At 63.5% G+C, this 21,378-nt stretch overlaps 3 protein-coding genes across 4 annotated transcripts; 2 read left to right on the forward strand and 1 right to left on the reverse strand.

Annotated features, from left to right (window-relative positions):
* Nucleotides 1-483: 483 nt before the first annotated feature.
* PABPN1L (PABPN1 like, cytoplasmic) lies at nucleotides 484-2,706 on the forward strand. Its single transcript, XM_004584090.2, has 7 exons — nucleotides 484-830; nucleotides 986-1,121; nucleotides 1,247-1,314; nucleotides 1,696-1,802; nucleotides 1,880-1,967; nucleotides 2,289-2,434; nucleotides 2,554-2,706. Exons 1-7 carry the CDS (start codon nucleotides 594-596, stop codon nucleotides 2,591-2,593), a joined length of 822 nt encoding a protein of 273 aa, XP_004584147.2. The 5' UTR covers nucleotides 484-593; the 3' UTR covers nucleotides 2,594-2,706.
* A 1,252-nt stretch (nucleotides 2,707-3,958) lies between these two features.
* Nucleotides 3,959-5,733, reverse strand: TRAPPC2L (trafficking protein particle complex subunit 2L). The gene is made up of 5 exons (XM_004584089.3): nucleotides 5,621-5,733; nucleotides 5,190-5,362; nucleotides 4,695-4,782; nucleotides 4,525-4,604; nucleotides 3,959-4,117 (listed from the first exon to the last, which is right to left on the reverse strand). The coding sequence occupies exons 1-5, from the start codon at nucleotides 5,651-5,653 to the stop codon at nucleotides 4,072-4,074; spliced, it is 420 nt and encodes a 139-aa protein (XP_004584146.1). The 5' UTR covers nucleotides 5,654-5,733; the 3' UTR covers nucleotides 3,959-4,071.
* Nucleotides 5,734-5,835: 102 nt separating this feature from the next.
* Nucleotides 5,836-21,217, forward strand: GALNS (galactosamine (N-acetyl)-6-sulfatase). 2 transcript variants are annotated; one of them, XM_004584088.2, is made up of 14 exons: nucleotides 5,836-6,029; nucleotides 8,751-8,874; nucleotides 9,389-9,463; nucleotides 10,460-10,562; nucleotides 11,229-11,372; nucleotides 12,599-12,665; nucleotides 13,028-13,155; nucleotides 13,599-13,738; nucleotides 14,212-14,315; nucleotides 16,747-16,883; nucleotides 17,183-17,285; nucleotides 18,267-18,388; nucleotides 20,783-20,900; nucleotides 21,080-21,214. In XM_004584088.2, the coding sequence occupies exons 1-14, from the start codon at nucleotides 5,910-5,912 to the stop codon at nucleotides 21,164-21,166; spliced, it is 1,572 nt and encodes a 523-aa protein (XP_004584145.2). In that variant the 5' UTR covers nucleotides 5,836-5,909; the 3' UTR covers nucleotides 21,167-21,214. The 2 variants fall into 2 exon arrangements, 1 of the variants encoding a protein (XP_004584145.2); XR_009246792.1 differs by lacking the exon at nucleotides 18,267-18,388 and having other exon boundaries at nucleotides 21,080-21,217.
* Nucleotides 21,218-21,378: the final 161 nt, after the last annotated feature.

The following is a 21,378-nucleotide window of genomic DNA, read 5'->3' on the forward strand; positions in this document are numbered from 1 at the left end:
CCCAGCAGGCCAGGGGCATCATGGAAGGCTGGCCTGGTGTGTGCTCCACACAGCACAGGGCTGACAGTTTCCCACCACACACCCTGACTCCGAGGGTGCCAGCCTCAGGGATGGGTTCCAGCGCCACCTCCTTCCCAGGGTGGCTCCTGGTCATCCAACTGGGCTCCTTCCCAGTCATGTCCCCGGGGCCAGGCAGCCACATCTGTAAAGGGGCCTGTCAGCATAAAATCCAACCAGAGTGGACCCTGCAGCTTCCCAGCGGCCCTCATGAGGGCCTTCACCATTGCCCTTCCGGAAACCAGGGCCCTGCCTGGTACAACCCGCATCTCTGGCCTCCCGTGGCACACACTGCCCTCATCCACTTTACTGAATGAAGCCCGCTCCCTGCATCTCTGCCCCTTGCTGGCCGCGCCCCCTCAAGCCCACTTCTGTGATTGAGGCCCCCCAGCCCAGTCCGCTGTGCGGGTGCCCAGCAGGGGGCGCCATGCAAGGCCCAGCGCGCAGCTTTGTCCTCCCAGGGCTCTAGTGGGTGCAGCTGGCCTGGCTGGGAGCTTAAAGCAGGGTGAGCAGGTGTGGTTGTGGAGGTGAGCACCATGTGGCCCTTCCTGAGCCGCAAGCTCTTCCCGCCGCCCTCTGAGACCTGGCTCCAGGTGGTCTCCTCAGACCCCAAGGCTCAGGGCTGGGGAGCCTGGGGCAGGACTGAGAAGACCCCATTGGGGGCTGACGCTGGGCACAGGAAGGAGCAGGAGGAGGACACGGAGGACGATGCCGGCCTGCTGCTGGCCCTGCTGGAGCCGGAACACCTGGCCCAGTGCCCGGTGCCTGACCAGGTAAGAGTTCCTGCAGCTCTCAGGAGGCCCCAGCCCCAGGGTGGGAGTACAGAGGCTTCTGTTCTGGTGGGTTCCAGTGTGCCGCTGTGGCCTGCAAGAGGCTCATCCCCCCGGGGGCGCAGTGTCCCTCGGCTGACTGGGCCACGTGTCAGCAGGAGCTGGAGGCCATCAAGCTGAAGCTGTGGGCCATGGAGCAGGCCGAGGAGGCACCACAGGCACCCGGAGCCGGAGGCGAGGCTGGCCAGGAGGAGGATACACAGGCCAGCCAGCTGCTCAGCTCCGAGACCTCCGGTAGGAGCCAGAGCCCCCACCTACCCCACCATCTTGGGATCAGGCTGGGCCTGGTGGGCCCCCACAGGTGTGCTGGATGAGCCCCACCGCCACAACGCGTGGTTCTGAGGCTGCTGCCTCCCCAGGCTGCTCCTTACCCGAGACCCCCAAGGACAAAGTGGAGGCTGACCACAGGTCCATCTACGTGGGCAACGTGAGTGGTCCTTGTCTGTGGGAGGGGCCAGCCTCGATGGGTAGGTACGGAGGGCGGGGCCAGGCTGGGCTTTTCCACAGGACTAGGACCGGGTGGCAGCTGAGGGGCCCCGCGGGTGTGAGCCACAGCTGGCATCATGCAACATCCTTATCAGTGTTTGTTGGAGTCCCAGCTGCTAACACCCCTGGGAGACAGCAAAGACAGCCCCACATGCTGGGCCCTGCACCCATGGCAGAGACCCGGATGGCGCTCCGGGCTCTGGCCTGGCCCAGCCCTGGCTGTTGGATCTCTCTCCCTGTCACGCTGCCCTGGGTTGAAGCCCTCTCGGGGTTCTCTGCTCCCTGTCTGGAGGCCTCAGGGCTCCTGGGTTCCTGTGGGCAGGTGGACTATGGGGGTACTGCCGAGGAGCTGGAGGCCTACTTCAACCACTGCGGCGAGATCCAGCGCGTCACCATCCTGTGCGACAAGTTCTCCGGACACCCCAAGGGGTCAGTGCAGAGCTGTGGCAGGGCCAGGGTGGGCAGCAGCCGGAGCTGGGCCTTCACTCTGTCGCCTCTGTCCCCAGCTACGCCTACATAGAGTTTGCCAGCGAGCGTTCTGCCCAGGCTGCTGTGGGGCTGGACGCCAGTGTCTTTCGGGGCCGAGTCATTAAGGTGTGTACCCCTGGCCCCATGGAGCACTGCTTGTCCGTCCACCCACGGGTCCTGGAGAGCGGAGGTAACACAGGTCAGGGTGAGACAAGCAGGGACCTTCCCCCTGCAGGAGAACCTGGCTGTCCCCTGTGGAGACAGGATGCTTGGGTCCAGTGCCCAGCTCAGCACAGACTCTGGACCTGAATTCAGGCAAAGGGGCTGATGGGCTGGGGTCTGTCCGCTCCTGCCTGCAAGACCGGGCAGAGAAACCCTGGAAACTCCTGAAGGCAGCTTTTGCCCTGGGCGGGGCCTCAGAGGCCAGCAGAGCCTGTGGTCCTCCAGGTGCTGCCCAAAAGGACCAACTTCCCAGGAATCAGCTCCACTGACCGCGGGGGCCTGCGGCTGCACCACAGCTCCAGGGCAGCGTTTCCCTTCTGCCGCAGCAGCCTCCTGGGCAGGCCACGCTTCAGACCCCGAGGGCAGAACCGGTGAGCTGGGCATGGTGGGTGCCCCTGGGGAACCAGGCCTCTCCCCAGAGTCCCTGTGAGCCTCCCCTTGTCCCTAGGGTTCTGACAGAGGTCATTCTCCTGCCCCCATCCCTTTGCAGGGGCGGGGGGAGAGCGTTGCCATGGTTCTCGCCATACTGAGGCGCCCCAACTTCTACAGCGGGAACAGCTTACTGTCACGGGGCGGGTGGCAGCGGGTGATGTGGCCAGAGCCTCTGCTGCCCCCTGGCGCCCAGCTGGAGGACAGCCCGTGAGGTCCCACAGGGCGCAGCCAGAGTACAGGTCTGCTCTACACTTCACTGGGCCCTGGGGTCAGCGAGGCCGGAAATGAATCCATTTTAAAGAGAAACATATGTGTATGTCTTAGCAGGAATGTGCAACTTATTAAACTTGAGTATCTTTTAAAAGCATGATGGATGCCTCCCCACTGCTGTCCAGGACAGGGGTCCAACATGTGGCTTGGAGATGTGGCTGAAGGTCCCGGGCAGGGGTCCAGAACCCACCCCACCCGCACAAGTGGCGGGTATCTGGCAGTGCCCCAGACCTGAGGGAGGGGTCCCCACAGTCTTGGGCAGCTGTCGGCACTGCTGGGCATGGAGATTTCCACGTCCTGGTTGTTCTCTGTCAGCCCCCTAAGCCCCAGGACACCTGCCCCTTTCCAAGGACCGGAGGCCTGAGCAGGCCAGGTGGAAGGCCCTCGGTGTGCCCCCCTTACAGGTGAACCCCTGGCGGGGCACAGGCACTGCCTGCCCCTGGACTGAGGTGGCCCAGGGGTGGAGGGAGGAGCAGCTGACAGATGCCCCCTCTGACAGGACTGTCTCCAGCTGAGGGAGCCGCTGCCTGTCAGCACACATGGGAGCACACTGCTCCCCGTGGGAGGCCCTGAAGAGGGCTGCCACCCCAGGCAGGGGTCTGTCTTCATGCTTCCCAGGCTGAGCCCCCAGAAGGACCTGAGTGGTCACTCCAGGACTGGGCAGGAAGGCTGTACCCTACAGCTCCAGCACTTGGGACCCCCATGAAGTCCCCCAGGCTCTCCTGGAGGCTGGCTGGCTGGTGAGCTCCCATGTCAGGACTCGCTCCTCAGCATGGCCAGGCGACGCCCATAGCACTCAACCAGTTGGGACTGGTCACAGTCACCTGTCCTGGTACAAGGAGGACAGGGTGTGGGCCATGATGCAGACGTGGAGGCAGCTGACCAGATGGACTTCACGGGGCACTGGGCCAGGTGCCACCTGAAAGCCAGGCCCAGACAGGAAGGACCCCGCCCAGCAGGGAGGTGAGCCCGCTGCAGCCCCCAGCCCTAGGCCAGGAGAGTGTCGTACCAGTGGGAGGTACGCAGCCTGTGCCCTCTGTCCACACGGCTCAGCAGGGTCACTGCTCCCACTCCAGCCATTCCCCGGCTGTCAGCCACTACTCAGGCGCAAAAGGAAAAACAAGTCTCCTCATAAGATGTTTAGTGGGTCAGACCTACGGCTTCCCCCTCGGCTAGCTGCATCGTCGGGGAGCCAGCACGCAGCCCGCACAGTCAGGGAGAGGCGTCGGGGAGCCAGCACGCAGCCCGCACACATGTGGGGAGAGGCAGCCAGCCCAGCTGTTCTCCTGAGCAGTGCCACAGAGTCTCAGCATACTTGCACCATCATGGAGCTCACCATGTTGTCAAAGACCCTGCCAAGAGAGGCAGTGCAGCAGCCCAGGACACGCAGTTGACGCTGGACTCCAGCCCCACCGCCCAGGCAGTAACCCCTCCGCAGCACCCTAGCGGTTCTCCCAGTGCCGACACCTTAGGGTCCTGGGCAGGCGGGACTGCCCCTCTAAAGGGTGATTCAGGTGCTTGAGCCCCTCAAGTCTGGGACAGTCACAAGGCACAAAAGCACATGTTCCCCTGAGGCCACCGCCCGTGGAGCTGGGCCCTCGCTGGGCACACATGCAGCATGCAGGGCCAGCTCTGCCCTTCCCACCGTGGCCTGGGCTGCCCAACTGCAGGTCTGAGCACCAGGCTAGGCCCCCGCAATGAGAAGGCAGAACCGCGGTCCACCCACCAAAAGGGCTGCACGCTCCCAGGCCTGGCCCACCTGGATTGGATCCGGTCCCCAGGGTTATAGAAGGGGTTGCACATCACATCCGTGTACGAGCTGTGCAGCTTCCGGAACATCTGGAACAAGATCCAGCCACCTTGGGTTAGGCTGCCCTGTGGGGCAAGGCTGCCCACCAGCCCTGGCCTTGTTCCCGCCCCCACACTCACACTGCGAATCTCGTTGTCTCGAAGGGCAGTGTTGGAAGAGTCAACCACCATGACGAACCTGACCTTGGAATTGGTCACGTAGCCATACCTGCAGGCTCCGTCAGGGAAAACAGCGCACAGTGGGAGGGCAGCCCAAGTTGCAGCAAGTGCCTGGCAGGGTCACTGTCCAGGCCTGGCCCCTCGGAGAGGCCCAGCACGCTGCAGAACGGGTGTTGGGGCAAAGACCACGACCGGACAAGCCACAGCACTGCTAGTGGGAGCCGCTGGGCTAGACCTAACAAGTGTCCCTCGTCCACTAGCCTTTTTGGAGACACAGCAGAGTCCCCAGTCCCTCAAAGCCCAGACAGGAGCCCTGGACACTCACTGTCCAGGGAACCCAGCCTGCTGTCCCAGGCGTCTTCGGTCAAGGGAAGAGCCTGCATGAGTTGGGGTGCTCTAACTCCGATTTGCAAGGCTCAGACCCCTCAGGAGCCCCTGCCATCCCAGGAAAGATACACCTTGTAGTCCTCTGTGGGATAGAGCAGGCCCAGGTAAAGCTCCCGCTGGTCCACTAGGGCCTTCCCCATGGCCGAGATCTTCTCGTCGACCACGTCCAGGGACGTGTGCACCATGTAGTGGAATTTGAGCTCGCTGTCCGTGGGGGTGCTGCGGATGTACAGGGGGTAATTCTGCAAGAAAGAAGGCGTCCCCCGCAGGCTGAGACAGCACCCGGGACCCCGGCATGCCTCTCCCCAGCTGGGCACGGCCAGGGAGAGGCCATCGGCCCGGCGTTCGGACAAACGGCAGCCGGCCGCCGCGGTGGCGGGACGGAGGCCGAGCGGCCCCGGGGCTGACACTGCAGGCAGAAGCCGAGGGTCCTGGCGGAGCCCACCGCCGAAGCAGCGCCCGGGCCCCAGCAGCCAGGACACTCGCCGCCCCGTACTCACCTCCTTGGCGATCACCGCAATGCACACCGCCATCTTGGAGGCCAAGCGCCTCGGCCGTGTCACGTGACCTGCGCCGTTACGCGCCCGTGCGCTCGGGCCCCGCCCCGCTGTCGCTCTGGCAACCCAGGTCCCGCCTCCACCACGCCCCACTTTTAGCCAGCCCCGCCCCTCCCGCCGTGGCCACGCCCCGCCGACGCTCACCAGGGCCCAGGCCACGCCCTCCCGCCGTGGCCACGCCCCCGAGGCCGGGCCCGCTCCCGAGGTGCGGTAGGTGGGCTCGCCTGTTGCCATGGCGGCTGTTGCCGCGGGGAGCGGGTGGTGGCCTCTGCTGCTGCTGCTGGTCGCCGTGGGGCCGGGGAGCACGGGCGCCGCGCGGCCCCCCAACATTCTGCTGCTGCTCATGGACGACGTGAGTGGACACCTCGGCGGCGGGTGCAGCGCCCCCGCGTCGCCCTCACTGCGGCCCCGTTAGGCCAAGGGTTCTGACACGCGGGAGACCCGCGCACGCGAGGCCGCGCCTCGGTAGAGGGAGGCCGGGGAGGCCGGGCGGGAGTCCACGGGGCCCAGCTCTGGCCGCAGCCCCCCCAAGCCATCCCCCTGGAGCCGGGGGTGGGGAGGCAAATGCCGGAAGAGGAAGAGGAGACCGTTGCGGGGCCCTGGGCCCTGAGGAGGGCAGCCTGGCCTGGGGCTCCCCGGCCCTGTGGCTCTGTCCTCACCCCGGATGGCAGTGCTGGCCCGCGAGCCGGACGCAAAGGGGGACCCCACGGTGCAGCCCCAGGACTGGATGCTGTGCCTGCGGCCCTGCGGGGAAGGCCCCAGCCGCCTCCTGAGGGCCAGGGCTACTGTTAGCTTCTGGGTTTTGAAGCCACGAGGTTTCTTATTTATTTAGAAGACAGTTACAGAGAGGGAAGAGAGCCTTTAGTCTGCCAGTTCACAGATGGCTGTAGTGGTCAGGGCTGTGCCGCATGGAAACCAGGAGCCTCCTCCAGGCCCCCGAGGGTGCCCCCGTGGGTGCAGGGGCCTCCTCCAGGCCCCCCAGGGTGCCCCCAAGGGTGCCCCCGTGGGTGTAGGAGCCTCATAGGGTGCCCCTGTGGATGTAACAGCCTCCTCCAGGCCCCCGTGGGTGCCCCCGTGGGTGTAGGGGCCTCATAGGGTGCCCCCGTGGGTGCACGGGCCCCAGCATTTGGGAGTCATCTGCTGCCTTCCCAGGCCGTTAGCAGGTTGCTGGATGGGAAGTGGAGTCTCTGGGACTTGAACCGGCAGCTGTGTGGGATGTCAGCATTGCGGCACCACAGCTCTGACCCTGTCCTTGTGTTTTGAAAGACAGCTGTGTGTGGCTAGGGGGAGGGACTCACTTGTGATGACACCTCTCCCTGGCGGGTCCCCCTGACCCCCAGTGCCTCTGTTTTCAAACTGATAGGTCATCGAGGTGGCAAGGAGCCTCATTCCACAGACCTCTCAATGATTCTTTTCAATTAATTAACAAGAGGTTGAAAGAGGCCTCCTGTCACTGGTCCACTGGCCACCTGCCTGTAGTGACCTGGGCTGGCCAGGGAGCTGGGTCCTGGACTCACCACGGGGGTCATGGACCCAGTGCCACTGCCTTCCGGAGTCCCCGTCCGCTCGAGTCAAGAGCCTGGGCTGTGGACCATCCCCGGGCACTCATGCAGGCTGAGGATCTGCACTGGGTTCCAACTATGGGGCCACATGCCCACCCTGTATGGTCCTGAGCGGAAAGGCTGTGGGAGTGGCCGCCCTGCGTCCTGACTTGATCCCAGCCATGGGTGAGTTGCAGCCTCCATGTGGACGAGGGCCTGAGGGACCTCCCACTTTGAGGCTGTGCAGCAGGTCCTGGGCACAGGTGGGCAGAAGGCTCGCATTCCGTCCTGGCAGACACTGGCTGTCTGCCCCAATCCGCCGTCCTGAGCCAGAGCTCAGCTCTACCCCTCGCCTGCCCAGGCCTGCTGCCCGGCACACGCCTGGCCACTGAAATGCAGGTGGGACAGTGCTCCCTAAAGAACAGAGACCGGATGAAGACCCTGGGCCCAGGCAGACAGCTACCCCCAGGCTGTGGGGAGCCCGTGTGTCCCTGCGGCCTCGAGTGGACATCAGCTCCATGCCCTGGGCAGGGCCTCCTGCCCGGTCTCTGTACCACAGGCTTGGTACCAGGTCCATGCCCACCGCTGGCTGCATGTCCCCTCTCTGCCTGCCAGCCGGCCGCTCAGCTGCCATCTCTCTCCTTTCTGACTCCTGTTTTCATCCAGTTGGGCCCACGCTCATGACATTTGATGCCCATGTTCTGTGGTGGGGAGCCCGGTTAGGGTCTCTGCTGCTCTGCCTTGCTTCTAGCCAGAGAGGAGAGACGGGTGGGGAGGCCTGCCCTTCCTGGGGGGAGCCTCTCCTGGGAGGAGCCATGAGCCAGGGTCTCAGGCCGGTGCGGGAAGTGTCTCACCTAGGGCTCCCAAGAGTCCCACTGGCAGACTGGTGTCAGCTTCCTGTGCTCGGGACAGACCCTGCCCGCTGGCCCTGTGTTAGCAGATGTGAGCCAGGTGGCTGCAGGCCGAGCCTTTGGGTAGCAGCACTTGCCTCTGGACCCAGCTGTGTGTCCTGGGTGTGTGTAGGGCTTGTGCTGATGTTGGAGACAGTGGCTTTAGAAGCTGCTGTGAGGAGAGCCCAGGGCAACGGCTCAATGGCTAACCTCACCTTGCAAGTGCCAGGATCCCATGTGGGTGCGGGTTCATCTCCTGGCTGCTCCACTTCCCATCCAGCCCCCTGCTAACGGCCTGAGAAAGCAGAGCTTGGGTCCCCATGCACACATGGGAGACCTGGAAGAAGCTCCTGGCTCTGGAATGGCTTAATATCAGCTGTTGTGGTCTTTGGGGAGTAAACCAGTGGATGAAAGATCTTTGTCTCTCTGTAAATCTGCCTTTCCAATAAAAATAAATAAATCTTTTTTTTTAAATTGGAGGAAAAAAAAAGCAAGTATGAGGGTAGACACAGGGTTGGGGTCAGGCCGCTGTCCGGAGCCAAAGTGGACAAGTGCCGGTGAACCCACCCACCTGGCTCTGATCCAGACTCCCACGGTGGGTGCAAAAGGGGCTTACTGTGCCCCCTCCTGTTCTCCCTGCAGATGGGTTGGGGTGACCTGGGGGTGAACGGGGAACCCTCCCGAGAGACCCCAAATCTGGATCGGATGGCCGCTGAGGGCATGCTGTTCCCAAACTTCTACTCTGCCAACCCTCTCTGCTCTCCGTGTGAGTTGGGGCTGGCCTGGTGCGTCCGGCACACCAGCCTTCTTCCTTCCGCCCTTCCCAGGCACCGAGAGTCCTTGACTTGGATGGGCGTTGTGTGTGGGTGCTCAGTGTGGACAGCGCCGTGGCCGGGTGGGCGTTGTGTGTGGGTGCTCAGTGTGGACAGGGCTTTGTCGGGGTGGGCGTTGTGTGTGGGTGCTCAGTGTGGACAGGGCTTTGTCGGGGTGGGCGTTGTGTGGGTGCTCAGTGTGGACAGGGCTTTGTCGGGGTGGGCATTGTGTGTGGGTGCTCAGTGTGGACAGGGCCTTGTCGGGGTGGGCGTTGTGTGGGTGCTCAGTGTGGACAGCGCCTTGTCGAGGTGAGGGCCAACCTTGCTTGGGCACAGTGTCGGCCTTTGGAGCCTGATGGAGCTGGCTGGTCCTTCGGGGTGGACGCTGGGCTGCAGGCCCCTGCAGTGAGGACTGGCACATGGGGCTAGCAGGGCCTGGTTCTCACTTCCTGTCTTCCCCACCTACAGCCAGGGCAGCCCTGCTCACAGGGCGGCTGCCCATCCGCAACGGCTTCTATACCACCAACGCGCATGCCAGGAACGGTACGTTCCCCGCCAGGAATGCCAGCGTGGATCAGCCCAAGCGCACGTGGCCTCACTGTGCAGTCTCTTGTCCGTTTCTGTTGTAACGGATTATGAGAAAAGATTGCCACACACTGGCCAGGGGCTCATGTGAGAACAGAAGCAGCTCAGCCCTTCGCAGCCCATCATCCCTACCCCGCCCCCCAGGCCCCCCTGCTCTTCCGACTCCAGGCCGTGAGCCCAGTTAGGCTGAGGAGCAGGTGGCTCTGGCCCCACAGGGAACATTCTGGAAACAGTGCTCATGGGTATGGTGGGTCTCCAGAGAAGTCCCCTGAACCCCAGTGGCCTCCAGTGTGAAGTAGGATGTGTAGGGAAGCTTGGGAGAGGCCCTCCAGGGGCTGGGGCAGCGATCTGAGACCGGGGGCAGACCAGGCTGGCAGGAGCACTGAGGCTCCTGGGAAATCCTGGGGATGCATCCCTACTTCAATTTGTCCTCATCCGCCTCTGTGTGTGTGTGTGTGTGTGTGTGTGTGTGTGTGTGTGTGTGTGTGTGCCGGGCTCATGGCCTTGTCTGCCTCTGTGTGTGTGTGTGTGTGTGTGTGTGCCAGGCTCATGGCCTGTCTGCCTCTGTGTGTGTGTGTGTGTGTGTGTGCCGGGCTCATGGCCTTGTCTGCCTCTGTGTGTGTGTGTGTGTGTGTGTGTGTGTGTGTGCCGGGCTCATGGCCTTGTCTGCCTCTGTGTGTGTGTGTGTGTGCCGGGCTCATGGCCTTGTCTGCCTCTGTGTGTGTGTGTGTGTGTGTGTGCAGGGCTCATGGCCTTGTCTGCCTCTGTGTGTGTGTGCCGGGCTCATGGCCTTGTCTGCCTCTGTGTGTGTGTGTGTGTGTGTGTGCGGGGCTCATGGCCTTGTCTGCCTCTGTGTGTGTGTGTGTGTGTGTGTGTGTGTGTGTGTGCCGGGCTCATGGCCTTGTCTGCCTCTGTGGGGGCAGCGGGGGGATCACATCTGCCTTGCTCCCGCAGCGTACACACCGCAGGAGATTGTGGGCGGCATTCCTGACTCGGAGCTCCTCCTCCCCGAGCTCCTACGCAAAGCTGGTTATGTCAGCAAGATTGTGGGCAAGTGGTGAGTGCGAGGGTCTGCTTGGCAGGCTCCCAGCGGAAGGTCAGTGCCCTAGGCCAGCTCAGTGGGGTCCCTGCTTGTGGCCAGTGTCCCAGGCCTGGCGGGGTCCTGGCTCATGGTCAGTGCACCCTGGGCCTGTTTTGATTCCTGCTTGGGTGCCAGGGGTTCCCAGTGAGGACGAAGTTATGGGTGGGAGGCAGGAGCTCTCGACTCTGGGCCCACCCAGGCTCCGCTGAGGGCCGTTCCCCTGAGAGCTGCCTGCTACCACACTGCCTCACACAGCCCATGGAGGGTGTCTGCCTGCCACAGCCGGCTGTGGTGACAGTCACAGAGGTCACATAACCAGGGGCGGAGTCACCTGGGGGAGCCCCCACCCCACGCTCCCCTGCTCAGCTCCAGGCTGCTGGAGGAGTGAGGGCTGAGCAGTGACCTGGAGAGAGCCTACACACAGCCTGGTGGCCCGGCTGGGGACAGGCAGGAGCCGGCAGCCTCAGGCAGCAACTGGCTGTGTTGCCAGCTCATCCTGCCCGCCTAGCGTCTGGGCCCCTGCGTCCACCCCCATCTTGGCGTGTCTGGGCTGTTTAGGCTCCTGCTCCGTGAGATGTTCTGTGAACATGGACTTCGGGGGTCCCTGCGGGGCTCCTCAAGTGTCTGGGTTCCTGTTTCTAGGCACCTGGGTCACAGGCCCCAGTTCCACCCCCTGAAGCATGGATTCGATGAGTGGTTTGGATCCCCCAACTGTCACTTTGGACCCTATGACAACAGGGCCAGGCCCAACATCCCTGTGTACAGGGATCAGGAGATGGTTGGCAGGTAACGAGCCTTTCCCGCCCCCATTTCCTGCCCACGCTCCCGCCCCTGGCCGGCCACCCCTGGACCCAAGGAGCAGCCTGTCTCCTTGTGTTTGTGCGAAGATTGGTTGGAAAGGCAGAGCCACAGAGGGGTAGAGCAGTTCTGCCCGCTGCTTTACCCCCAGATAGTCACAGCAGCCATGGCAAGGCCAGGCGGAGCCGGGAGCTTGCAGCTCTGTCTGGTCTGCCACGTGGGCGTGGGGCCCAGCGCCAAGGCTGTCCTCTGCTGCCCTCACAGACCATCAGTAGGAGTCCAATGGAAGGAGAAGCCAGGACCCCCACCCCCGTGCACAGGTGTGGGCTTCTCACGTGGTTCACTGGCCCGCTCAACAGTGGCCATGTGACCCTTGGCCCCAGCGGCCAGTGGGGAACAGCTGAGTCCCAGGTTGAAGGGCATCTGCCTGTGCCCCGTGGGTTTCAGCCACGGTGCTTGCAGGGGTAGGATTCGAGCTCTAACTTGTGCACCAGACCAGAAGCAAGGCCTGGCTGGGTGGATGCGGCCCAGATCCTCGTCTGTAGCCCTGGTCTGTCTGGGACCCGAGCATCTCCCTGTCTTTCCCCACTGTGGGAACTCACAGGCCCGTTGCCCTCAGTCTTATTTATCCAGCACACAAACAAGTAAATTCCCTGGTTGCCTGTGACTGCTGGATCTGGGTGGGGCCTGAGTAGGGCCGCAGCTGGGGGCACTACCAGGTGCCCACAGGGTGGCCGGGACGTACTGCCTCCCAGGCTGCGTTAGCGGGAAGCTCTGAGCCCAGACACTGGCATGTGGGAGCAGGTGTTGGGGGTGGCACCCCTGGGCTCAGTCTGACTCACATCTCTTGGCTCACCTGTTCAGAAGTAGCACAAGGCTCCAGTGCCAGCTGTTGGCCACCTTCAGCTGTGGGCATGTCACACTGCAGGAGCCCGTGCCCTCACTGTCGCTGCTGCCACAGGTGGACTCCTGGTCTCTTAGCCCGTCCGCAGGAGCAGCCGGGGCTACTGGCGTCCCCTGGGGCCATCCCGGCCTCTTAACCTGGTCCCCAGGAGCAGCCGGGGCTACTGGCATCACCTGGGGCCACATGGTGCTCCAGTGTCAGCTCAGGCTCACCAGGACCTCTCAGTGGCACATTCGGTCCTGCTCAGGGAGATCCAGAGAGGGGCTCTTTGACCTAAATCCTGGCTTCTGATATGTCTGCCCATTTTCAGATTCTACGAAGAATTTCCCATCAATCTAAAGACAGGTGAAGCCAATCTCACTCAGATCTACTTAGAGGTAATGGCAGGCCCAGGGGTGCAGGGGCCTGGGCACAGCGGCCGGTGTGAGGTAGACGGGCAGGCCCAGGGGTGCAGGGGCCCGGGCAGAGTGACCTGTGTGGGGTAGACGGGCAGGCCCAGGGGTGCAGGGGCCCGGGCAGAGTGACCTGTGTGGGGTAGACGGGCAGGCCCAGGGGTGCAGGGGCCCGGGCAGAGTGACCTGTGTGGGGTAGACGGGCAGGCCCAGGGGTGCAGGGGCCCTGGCAGAGTGACCTGTGTGGGGTAGACGGGCAGGCCCAGGGGTGCAGGGGCCCGGGCACAGCGACCGGTGTGGGGTAGACGGGCAGGGCCGGCGCAGAGCAGCTGGGGGCTGTTCCACAGGAAGCCCTGGACTTCATTAGGAAGCAGCAGGCACAGGCTCGCCCCTTCTTCCTGTACTGGGCCATCGACGCCACCCATGCGCCTGTTTATGCCTCCAAGCCCTTCCTGGGTACCAGTCGGCGAGGGCGGTGAGTCCTAGGCCTGAGACCCTGGGTGTGAACTTCAGCTGCCTGCCGGTAACCCCCCCCCCAGCGCCCCCAGGATCAGGGACTCCTTGGTGTTGACCCCAGGCAGGGGGCTCCAAACCTGAGTCTTCAGTCATTGCAAGAAGCTCCCCGGCCTTTTCTTCCTCGGCCTCTGAGTCTGGGCCATACTCCCGTCTCAGGCAGGCTACCTGAGGCCCCTGCCGCCCATGTCCCCTGCCCACAGCCCCCACCGCCCGCGTCCCCTGCCCACAGCCCCCACCGCCCGCATCCCCTGCCCACAGCCCCCGCCGCCCGCGTCCCCTGCCCACAGCCCCCGCCGCCCGCGTCCCCTGCCCACAGCCCCGCCGCCCGCGTCCCCTGCCCACAGCCCCTGCTGCCCGCGTCCCCTGCCCACAGCCCCTGCTGCCCGCATCCCCTGCCCACAGATACGGGGACGCAGTGCGTGAAGTAGATGCCAGCGTTGGGAGGATCCTGCAGCTGTTGCAGGAGCTGCACATTGCAGACAGCTCCTTTGTCTTCTTCACGTCTGACAACGGGGCCGCCCTCATCTCTGCTCCCACACAAGGCAGGTGGCCAGGCTTGTCCATGGTCTCCAGGAGCCCTGGCCAGCAGCAGCCTTGGGGGTGCATGTGGGCACAGGGCTGCTGGGGACAAAGCCTGTGGGTGCAGCCTTGCCAGGGCCTTCCATCTTCCTGCCTTGGGCAGCTGAGGCTCTGCCAGCTCTTGGGATGATGCCCCAGGCCCTGGACTCATGTTGGGGAGTGGACTGCAACCCAGCATCTGGAAAGACCTGCTCCAGGTCCCCAGCACCCCCACACCGGCTTTGCTGCCTTCCCAAAGCTACCCGTCTGGCAGGGAGGAGCAGCGTAGGGTGACCCCCATCTTCTCAAGCTGTGCCACCCAACACACAGCTGAGGAGACCCCTCCTCACAGAGACGGGGAGCCTCCATGGCAGCAGACCTGCCCCCATCCCGTCTTGAGCAGTGACTATGCTCCATGGCATGTGATTGGCATCTGACTACTCATGCCCCTCCCCAGGCGGCAGCAACGGCCCCTTCCTGTGTGGGAAGCAGACGACATTTGAAGGCGGAGTCAGGGAGCCTGCCATTGCATGGTGGCCTGGCCACATCCCTGCAGGCCAGGTGAGTGGTTCTGGGCCAGAAACAGGTGCCCGTCCTTGCTCACCCTCCAAGTGCTTGGCCAGGCTCAAGCAAGAAGCCAGGGACCCATGTGGGCATCAGGGGCCAAGTACCTGAACCGTTCCCTCTGTCTCAGCTGTGTCAGCGGAACCAGGAGAGCTGGGCTCAGCCTAGGCCTGCGTGTGTGACATCCCCACCACCATCCCAGCCCTCATGTGGGGTTCCCTGCCCGCCCAGCACCTTGACTGTTATGTGTCCCTGCCAGCATCCTGGCCCTCGTGTCCCCCTGGGCACCCTGGCTGCTGAGCCCCGCCCACCGTCAGTGGAGTGTCAGGCACAGGATCTTTTCTCTGAGGCGAATCTCACCAGGCCAGTGTGATGTGGGTGCAGGCTGAGAGAATGGAGTGGCCACCCCAGCCTGGCCTGCCTTTCCCCTGACCTCCAGATTCCACGGGGAAGTGTCCAGCGGGGCCTCGCAATGCGGGCACTCCTCAGGCCTGGGTGGAGAGGGTCATGTCCGTGTGGGCGCCTCACTCTTGTTTAAGATTTGTTTATTTGAGAGGCAGTTACACAGAGGGAGAGAGCGGCACTTGTGGTTCACCTCCCCACATATCTGTCGCACAGAGCTGGGCCTGGCTGAAGCCTGGAACCCACACTCCATTTGGGTCTCCCGCTTGGGTGCAAGGGCCGAGGCACTTGGGCCGCCCTCGGCAGCCGTCTTAGGCCATTGGCATGGGTGGATGGGAAGTGGGGCAGCATTCATGAGATGCCAGTGCAGCAGGTGGAGGCTTGACTAGCTGTGCTATGGATTGGCTCCTGGTTCTTCCTTGACTGGCCCAGGTCCTGCCGTCTATGTCCTGGGAGGCGGGGCGTCCCTGCACTGCTGGACATGGTGCACACGGCTTGTGAGTTGAGCTGAGGCCTGGTGGCTGTAGAGCTGCTTCCTCTGTGGGCTGTGGGAAGAGCTCATTTCCCTTTATGCCCTGTTCTTGAGGTAGCTCATGTCCCTTGCATACCCTCACAGCCAGCTGGCCGCTCTCTGTCTTCCCCTTTCCTCCTAGTGCGGGCCAGCCCTGTATTCAGGTCAGCCATGTGTAGAGGACACATGAGTGTTGCTCATGAGTGAGTGTTGCTGCTAACCACAGGCTCCCTACATTCTGGCGTGCCCAACTTCCCTGCCCATGTGACAGTGTCTCAGGCTCCAGCTGTGCCCCATAGCCACTACTTCATAGTGGGTACAGCAGGGTGACAGTGACCCCAAGGGAACCCTGGCGCCCACAGGGACCAAGATACAACTGCCCTGAGAGGACCCTGGCGCCCATGGGGACCGAGACACAGCAGCCCTGAGGGGACCCTGGTGATCACACTTTCCCACCAGCCCCTGCGAGCTCCAAGCTGACTGGTCCATGGTGGTGTCAGGTGCACTGTGGTCACCATGAGGGATCTCAGTAGATGGTTTGCATGGGTCCTGATGCTCTGCTTTGCTACCCCCAGCAGGATCAACCTTGGATCCTGAGCTGAGCCTGGGGTGCAGGTGATGGAGCCCAGGCTTCTCGCAACTGAGGCTGCCCCTCACCCAGGGTGCCAGATGGGGGTGGGGTCCCCAAGGCCCCTGAGGCTCAGAGTCCCAGAGCCTGGCTCCACTCCAGCCTCCTGCTGCAGTGCACCATGGGAGGCAGCCATGATAGCCCAAGTATGAGGGCCCTTCCCCATGTGAGAGCAGATGGCGTTTGCAGGCAGTGAGGCAGAGGGACAATGTCTGTCTCTTGCTGCCTTGCCAAGCAAATAGACTGACGGAATGGCAGCTTGGGGGCCCAGCACCTCTGGATACCCTGCCCACTGCCCATGCGCATGGCCTGAAGGCAGTAGGCAGCACAACCCAGAGAGACTCGCTGTGGTCACTGCTAGCCGTTGGTGACCTACCTCCACTCTACTGGGGTATAAGAGGGGGAAGGTTGGGCATGTGTGGCTGGGCCAACAGGCCCTGCAGCTGTCCACCCCTTGCTCTGTGAGTGGTGCTGCCAACCAGCCCCCTTGGTGGGCAGCTGTCCCCTTGATCCCAGTCAGTCTGGCTGTACCTCCACCATGCTCATCGCTGCCTGGGGCCCTGGACCTTCCCCACCTGTGTCCTTGGGTAAGTTGTAGAGCTAATGGTGGCCTCAGGGTATCTGGGGACCCTCCTGGTGTCTCCCAGGGCAGGCTGGTGGTCTCCCCTCCCTAGTCTCCACAGCAAGCAGAGCCAAGCCATGAGGTCCTCAGGGTGGGCAAGTGCTGAAGCCTGGAACCCACACTCCATTTGGGTCTCCTGCTTGGGTGCAGGGGATCCTGGCACGCATGGGCTCTGGGCTTGTGGGCACACATGCACACACAGCCCCCCAGCTGTGTCTGGCCTCAGCAGCATGGTCCCAGTGAGTCTCTGCCATGTCCATCCCAGGTGAGCCACCAGCTGGGCAGCCTGATGGACCTGTTTACCACCAGCCTGGCCCTCGCGGGCCTAAAGCCACCCAGCGACAGGGTAATCGATGGCCTGGACCTGCTCCCTGCTGCCCTGCATGGCCAGCTGACACACAGGTTGGTGGTGGACACATGGCATCAGCTGCCGTGGTGGGAGGAAATGGGGTGGGCACTTTTGTTTCTTTCAAAATTCCTCACTTTTCTCTTGGGAAAATTGGCCCAGAGAGTTGTTAGCAACTGGCAGGGAAGGTGCTGGCACCCACCTTCCTCAAAGGGGACCCCCACTGCTGTGGCTGAGCTACACAACCCAGGGTGAAAGCCTGCTGGATGGGGCCTGCAGCTCAGCCAGCTGTGTCCTGTGCTGGATGGGGCCTGCAGCTCAGCCAGCTGTGTCTTGTGCCTCCTTGCCCCCCCAGGCCAATATTCCATTACCGTGGCAACACCCTGATGGCAGTCACTCTTGGCCAGTACAAGGCCCACCTGTGGACATGGACCAACTCCTGGGAGGAGTTCAGACAGGTACAGGGCTCACATATGGGTACCAGGGGCAGGTCTGGGCACCAGCTTGACCATTGGTCCTGGGCCTCTGAGTAGCCACACTCCCTCCACTGGCATGTCCCCTCCACGCTCCCCACTGCCCTCACCTCACATGGAGTCCCGGCCTTGGCGGGGGCTAGGATGAAGGCTGGGCCTGCTGTGGGGCACTGGAGCCACCTGCCTGGGGGACAGCAGAGTGCCGCTGCCAGACACAGCCTTCCCATGCTACCTCAACACACGGAGCCTCGCTTCACACTGCACCTCCCTGCCAGTGAGGGCTGTGCGGCATGTGCATGTGTGTGGTGAGGGCTACGGTGTGCACACAGAGCCCACCCAGTTGAGGGTGAGAGGCCTTCAGACCTGGGCCTGGGGTATTCCAGCTGGTATAGCTCACTTGGAGGACTGGTTGACAGAGATCCCTAGGGGAACCACAGATGCCCACAGGGCCTCAGAATTGCACTGGGGCCTGGACATGGTGAGGCTGCCTGGACGGGGCACGGAGCAGGGTAGCACTCGGCTGCCTGGATTTTTATTTGAAAGAAGGAGAGAGACACTGACACTCCTCAGACGGCTGCAGCAGCCTAAGCTGTGCCAATCCAAAGCCTGCACCCACATGAGAGCTTCTCCCATGTGGGTGTAGAGTCCCAAGACATTTGGCCATCCTCCACTACTTTTCCAAGCCACAGGCAGGGGGCTAGATGGGAAGTGGAGCAACTGGGACATGAACTGGTAGCCAGATGAGATTCTGTTGCTTGTAAGGGAAGGATTAACCAATTGAGCCATCACGCTGGGCCCTCTGGATCCTTTAAGGAACTCAGCTGGTGACCCCTGCTTCCTGAGGTGTCACTGATAGTTCCTCAGACCCCCACACACAGGGCCTGCAGCAGACACGGCCCCCCTCAACCCCATGCAGGGACCCCATGTCGGGGGGTTGTGCTCACTGCCTTCACTGACTCCCCACAGGGAATCGACTTCTGCCCTGGGCAGGACATTCCAGGGGTCACGACCCACACCCAGGAGGAGCACACAAAGCTGCCCCTGATCTTCCACCTGGGCCGAGACCCTGGGGAGAGATACCCGCTCAGGTGAGCCGAGAGACGGGAGAGGTGCCCGCTCATTGAGCCAAGAGACGGGAGAGAGGTGCCCACTCAGGAGAGCCAAGACCCTGGGGAGAGGTGCCCGCTCAGAAGAGCCGAGAGACGGAGGAGAGGTGCCCACTCAGGAGAGCCAAGAGACGGGGGAGAGGTGCCCGCTCATTGAGTCGAGAGACAGGGGAGAGGTGCCCGCTCATTGAGCCAAGAGACGGGGGAGAGGTGCCCACTCAGGAGAGCCGAGAGACGGGGGAGAGGTGCCCACTCAGGAGAGCTGAGAGACGGGGGAGAGGTGCCTCCTCATTGAGCCGAGAGACGGGGGAGAGGTGCCTGCTCATTGAGCCGAGAGACGGGGGAGAGGTGCCCACTCAGGAGAGCCGAGAGACGGGGGAGAGGTGCCCACTCAGGAGAGCCAAGAGACGGGGGAGAGGTGCCCGCTCATTGAGCCAAGAGACGGGGGAGAGGCGCCCACTCAGGAGAGCCGAGACCTTGGGGAGAGGTGCCCACTCAGGAGAGCCAAGAGACGGGGGAGAGGTGCCTGCTCATTGAGCCGAGAGACGGGGGAGAGGTGCCTGCTCATTGAGCCGAGAGACGGGGGAGAGGTGCCCACTCAGGAGAGCCGAGAGACGGGGAGAGGTGCCCACTCAGGAGAGCCAAGAGACGGGGGAGAGGTGCCCGCTCATTGAGCCAAGAGACGGGGGAGAGGTGCCCACTCAGGAGAGCCGAGACCCTGGGGAGAGGTGCCCACTCAGGAGAGCCAAGAGACGGGGGAGAGGTGCCTGCTCATTGAGCCGAGAGACGGGGGAGAGGTGCCTGCTCATTGAGTCGAGAGACGGGGGAGAGGTGCCCACTCATTGAGCCAAGAGACGGGGGAGAGGTGCCCACTCAGGAGAGCCGAGAGACGGGGGAGAGGTGCCCACTCAGGAGAGCCGAGAGACGGGGGAGAGGTGCCTGCTCATTGAGCCGAGAGACGGGGGAGAGGTGCCCGCTCAGGAGAGTCAAGACCCTGGGGAGAGGGTCCTCGTAGGCCACACCGACCATATTTGCTAGGCTCAAGAGCCCTGTAACTGGCTTCATCAAGGACAATCCTGTGCTGGCACTTTGCGGGCCTCTCAGCACCTGCCCCTGGCTGCCCCTGGCATGTCACAGGGTTCCCTCAGCAGTCTCCTCAGCAGAGGTACAAGTGCTAGCTGCCTTCTCGCCCAGACAGGGGCAGGCAGAGTCCATGGCCACCCTCCTTGTGCTCATATGTCCATTCCTGCCTCGGGGGGAGGGGAGAGCCAGGGGCAGGATTGCCGCCCTGGGAGGCCACAACCTGTCAGAGGTGGCCAAGTGGAGATCAGGTCAGGCTGTCTGCAGACGACGTGCCTCCTGCACCCCTACTGGGCTGTGGTGCCAGTGCTGGAGGCTCTGGTGTGTAGGTCCCTTTGTATGCCCCGTCTGTGCCCTCTGACCTGGAGATGCAGTGAGGATGCGGGAGAGAAGGGGACGGATACATGGGTCAGCCATGTGAGGGGCAGCTCCGTGGCCAGAGCCCAGGGGAGCCAGAGGTAGGAGGAGGGGCTGCCCACCCATCCCTGTCATTGGGGCCAGATGATCCTGAAGCGGCCTTTCTGGACAAGTCAGAAGTGCACAGCCGGCCATGAGCACATCCACTCCATGGGACGGGGCAGGCTCTCGGGATGTGCTAGCCACGGAGCCCTGCCTGGACATGGATTCCTGAGGCCCTGCTTTGGAGTGAGAGTGGGTGCTGAGATTCCCCACTCGCTCGGGTGCAGGGCCCAAGCCCACTTGGAACCCATCAGTGGCCCCAGAGAGCGCCCAGGAAGTCGGGGCAGCCCCATGTCTGGCCATGGCCTGGGACTCTATGAGAAGCTCATAGACCATGTGTAGCCTGAACAGGACCCTGGGCCCATGTGGGCCAGGCTGCTCCCCAGGAGGAGGGGCCCCTGTGCAGGGGACGACACAGCCATACCCACAGCCCCTTTCTGGTTGCTGGGTCGCCGGGTACTCCCCTGCCCACGGTTTGGAAGTTGGGCCTCAGGTTCCTCTCTGCCTACCTGGGAACCAGAGACGCTACGGGGTGCCCACGTGAACATGGCTAGCAGGTCTGGATTGAGGACCATAGCCTTGGTTGGTCTGTCCTGTCCGTGTGCTCGCTGGCAGCTCTGGAAGGGGCTGGTGCCTGTGACAGCCTTGTGGCCCACCATGGCGCAACAGGACGGGAAGCGCCGGGCAGAGCCAAGGACAAGCCCCACACCTTGGGACAGAGCGGGGACACTGCTCACGGGGCCCACAAGGCCTAGGCCTGGGAGCCCTTTGCTGGCCACCCCCCCCCCGGCACTGTGTCCCAGGCTGGGCCGGCTGACACTGCTCTCGCCTTCTCAGCTTCACCAGCAGTGAGTACCGGGAGGCCCTGCGCAAGGTGGGCCCGGTGGTGCAGCAGCACCAGGAGACCTTGGTTCCCGGGCAGCCCCAACTCAACGTGTGCAACCGCGCAGTCATGGTGAGTGGGCCAGCTGCGTCCTCTGAGGAGGACTCCGGGGCCCGGGCCCTCCCACCACGACTGGAAAGAGCTGCGCAGAGGAACCTTGGGGTGTGTGGAGGGTGGGGACGGCGGCGGGGCTGCTTCCGGTGGTGTAGAGTCCCTGGCGCCTGCTGACTGTTCCGCATTTTCCTACCCAGAACTGGGCGCCCCCCGGCTGTGAGAAGTTAGGCAAGTGCCTACCGCCGCCCTCATCCGCCCCGGAGAAGTGCCCCTGGCCCCACTAGCACTGCAGAGCCCAGCCCAGGCATCTCCGGGCGCTGGGCTCCCACCTGCCCCGGACGCCCATCTCGGGACCCCGAGCTCCGGCCTGGGCGCACGCGCTGCGGCGGGTGATGACCTCAGCCTGCCTCGCCCTCCCCGGGCCCTGCCGCAGCACGTGCCGCCCCAGGACCGAGCTGCACACGTCGGGGAATCCAATAAAAGTGGCGTTGGAGCT

Source organism: Ochotona princeps, chromosome 16 (assembly GCF_030435755.1).
Source record: "Ochotona princeps isolate mOchPri1 chromosome 16, mOchPri1.hap1, whole genome shotgun sequence".
Taxonomy (NCBI): Eukaryota; Metazoa; Chordata; class Mammalia; order Lagomorpha; family Ochotonidae; genus Ochotona; species Ochotona princeps.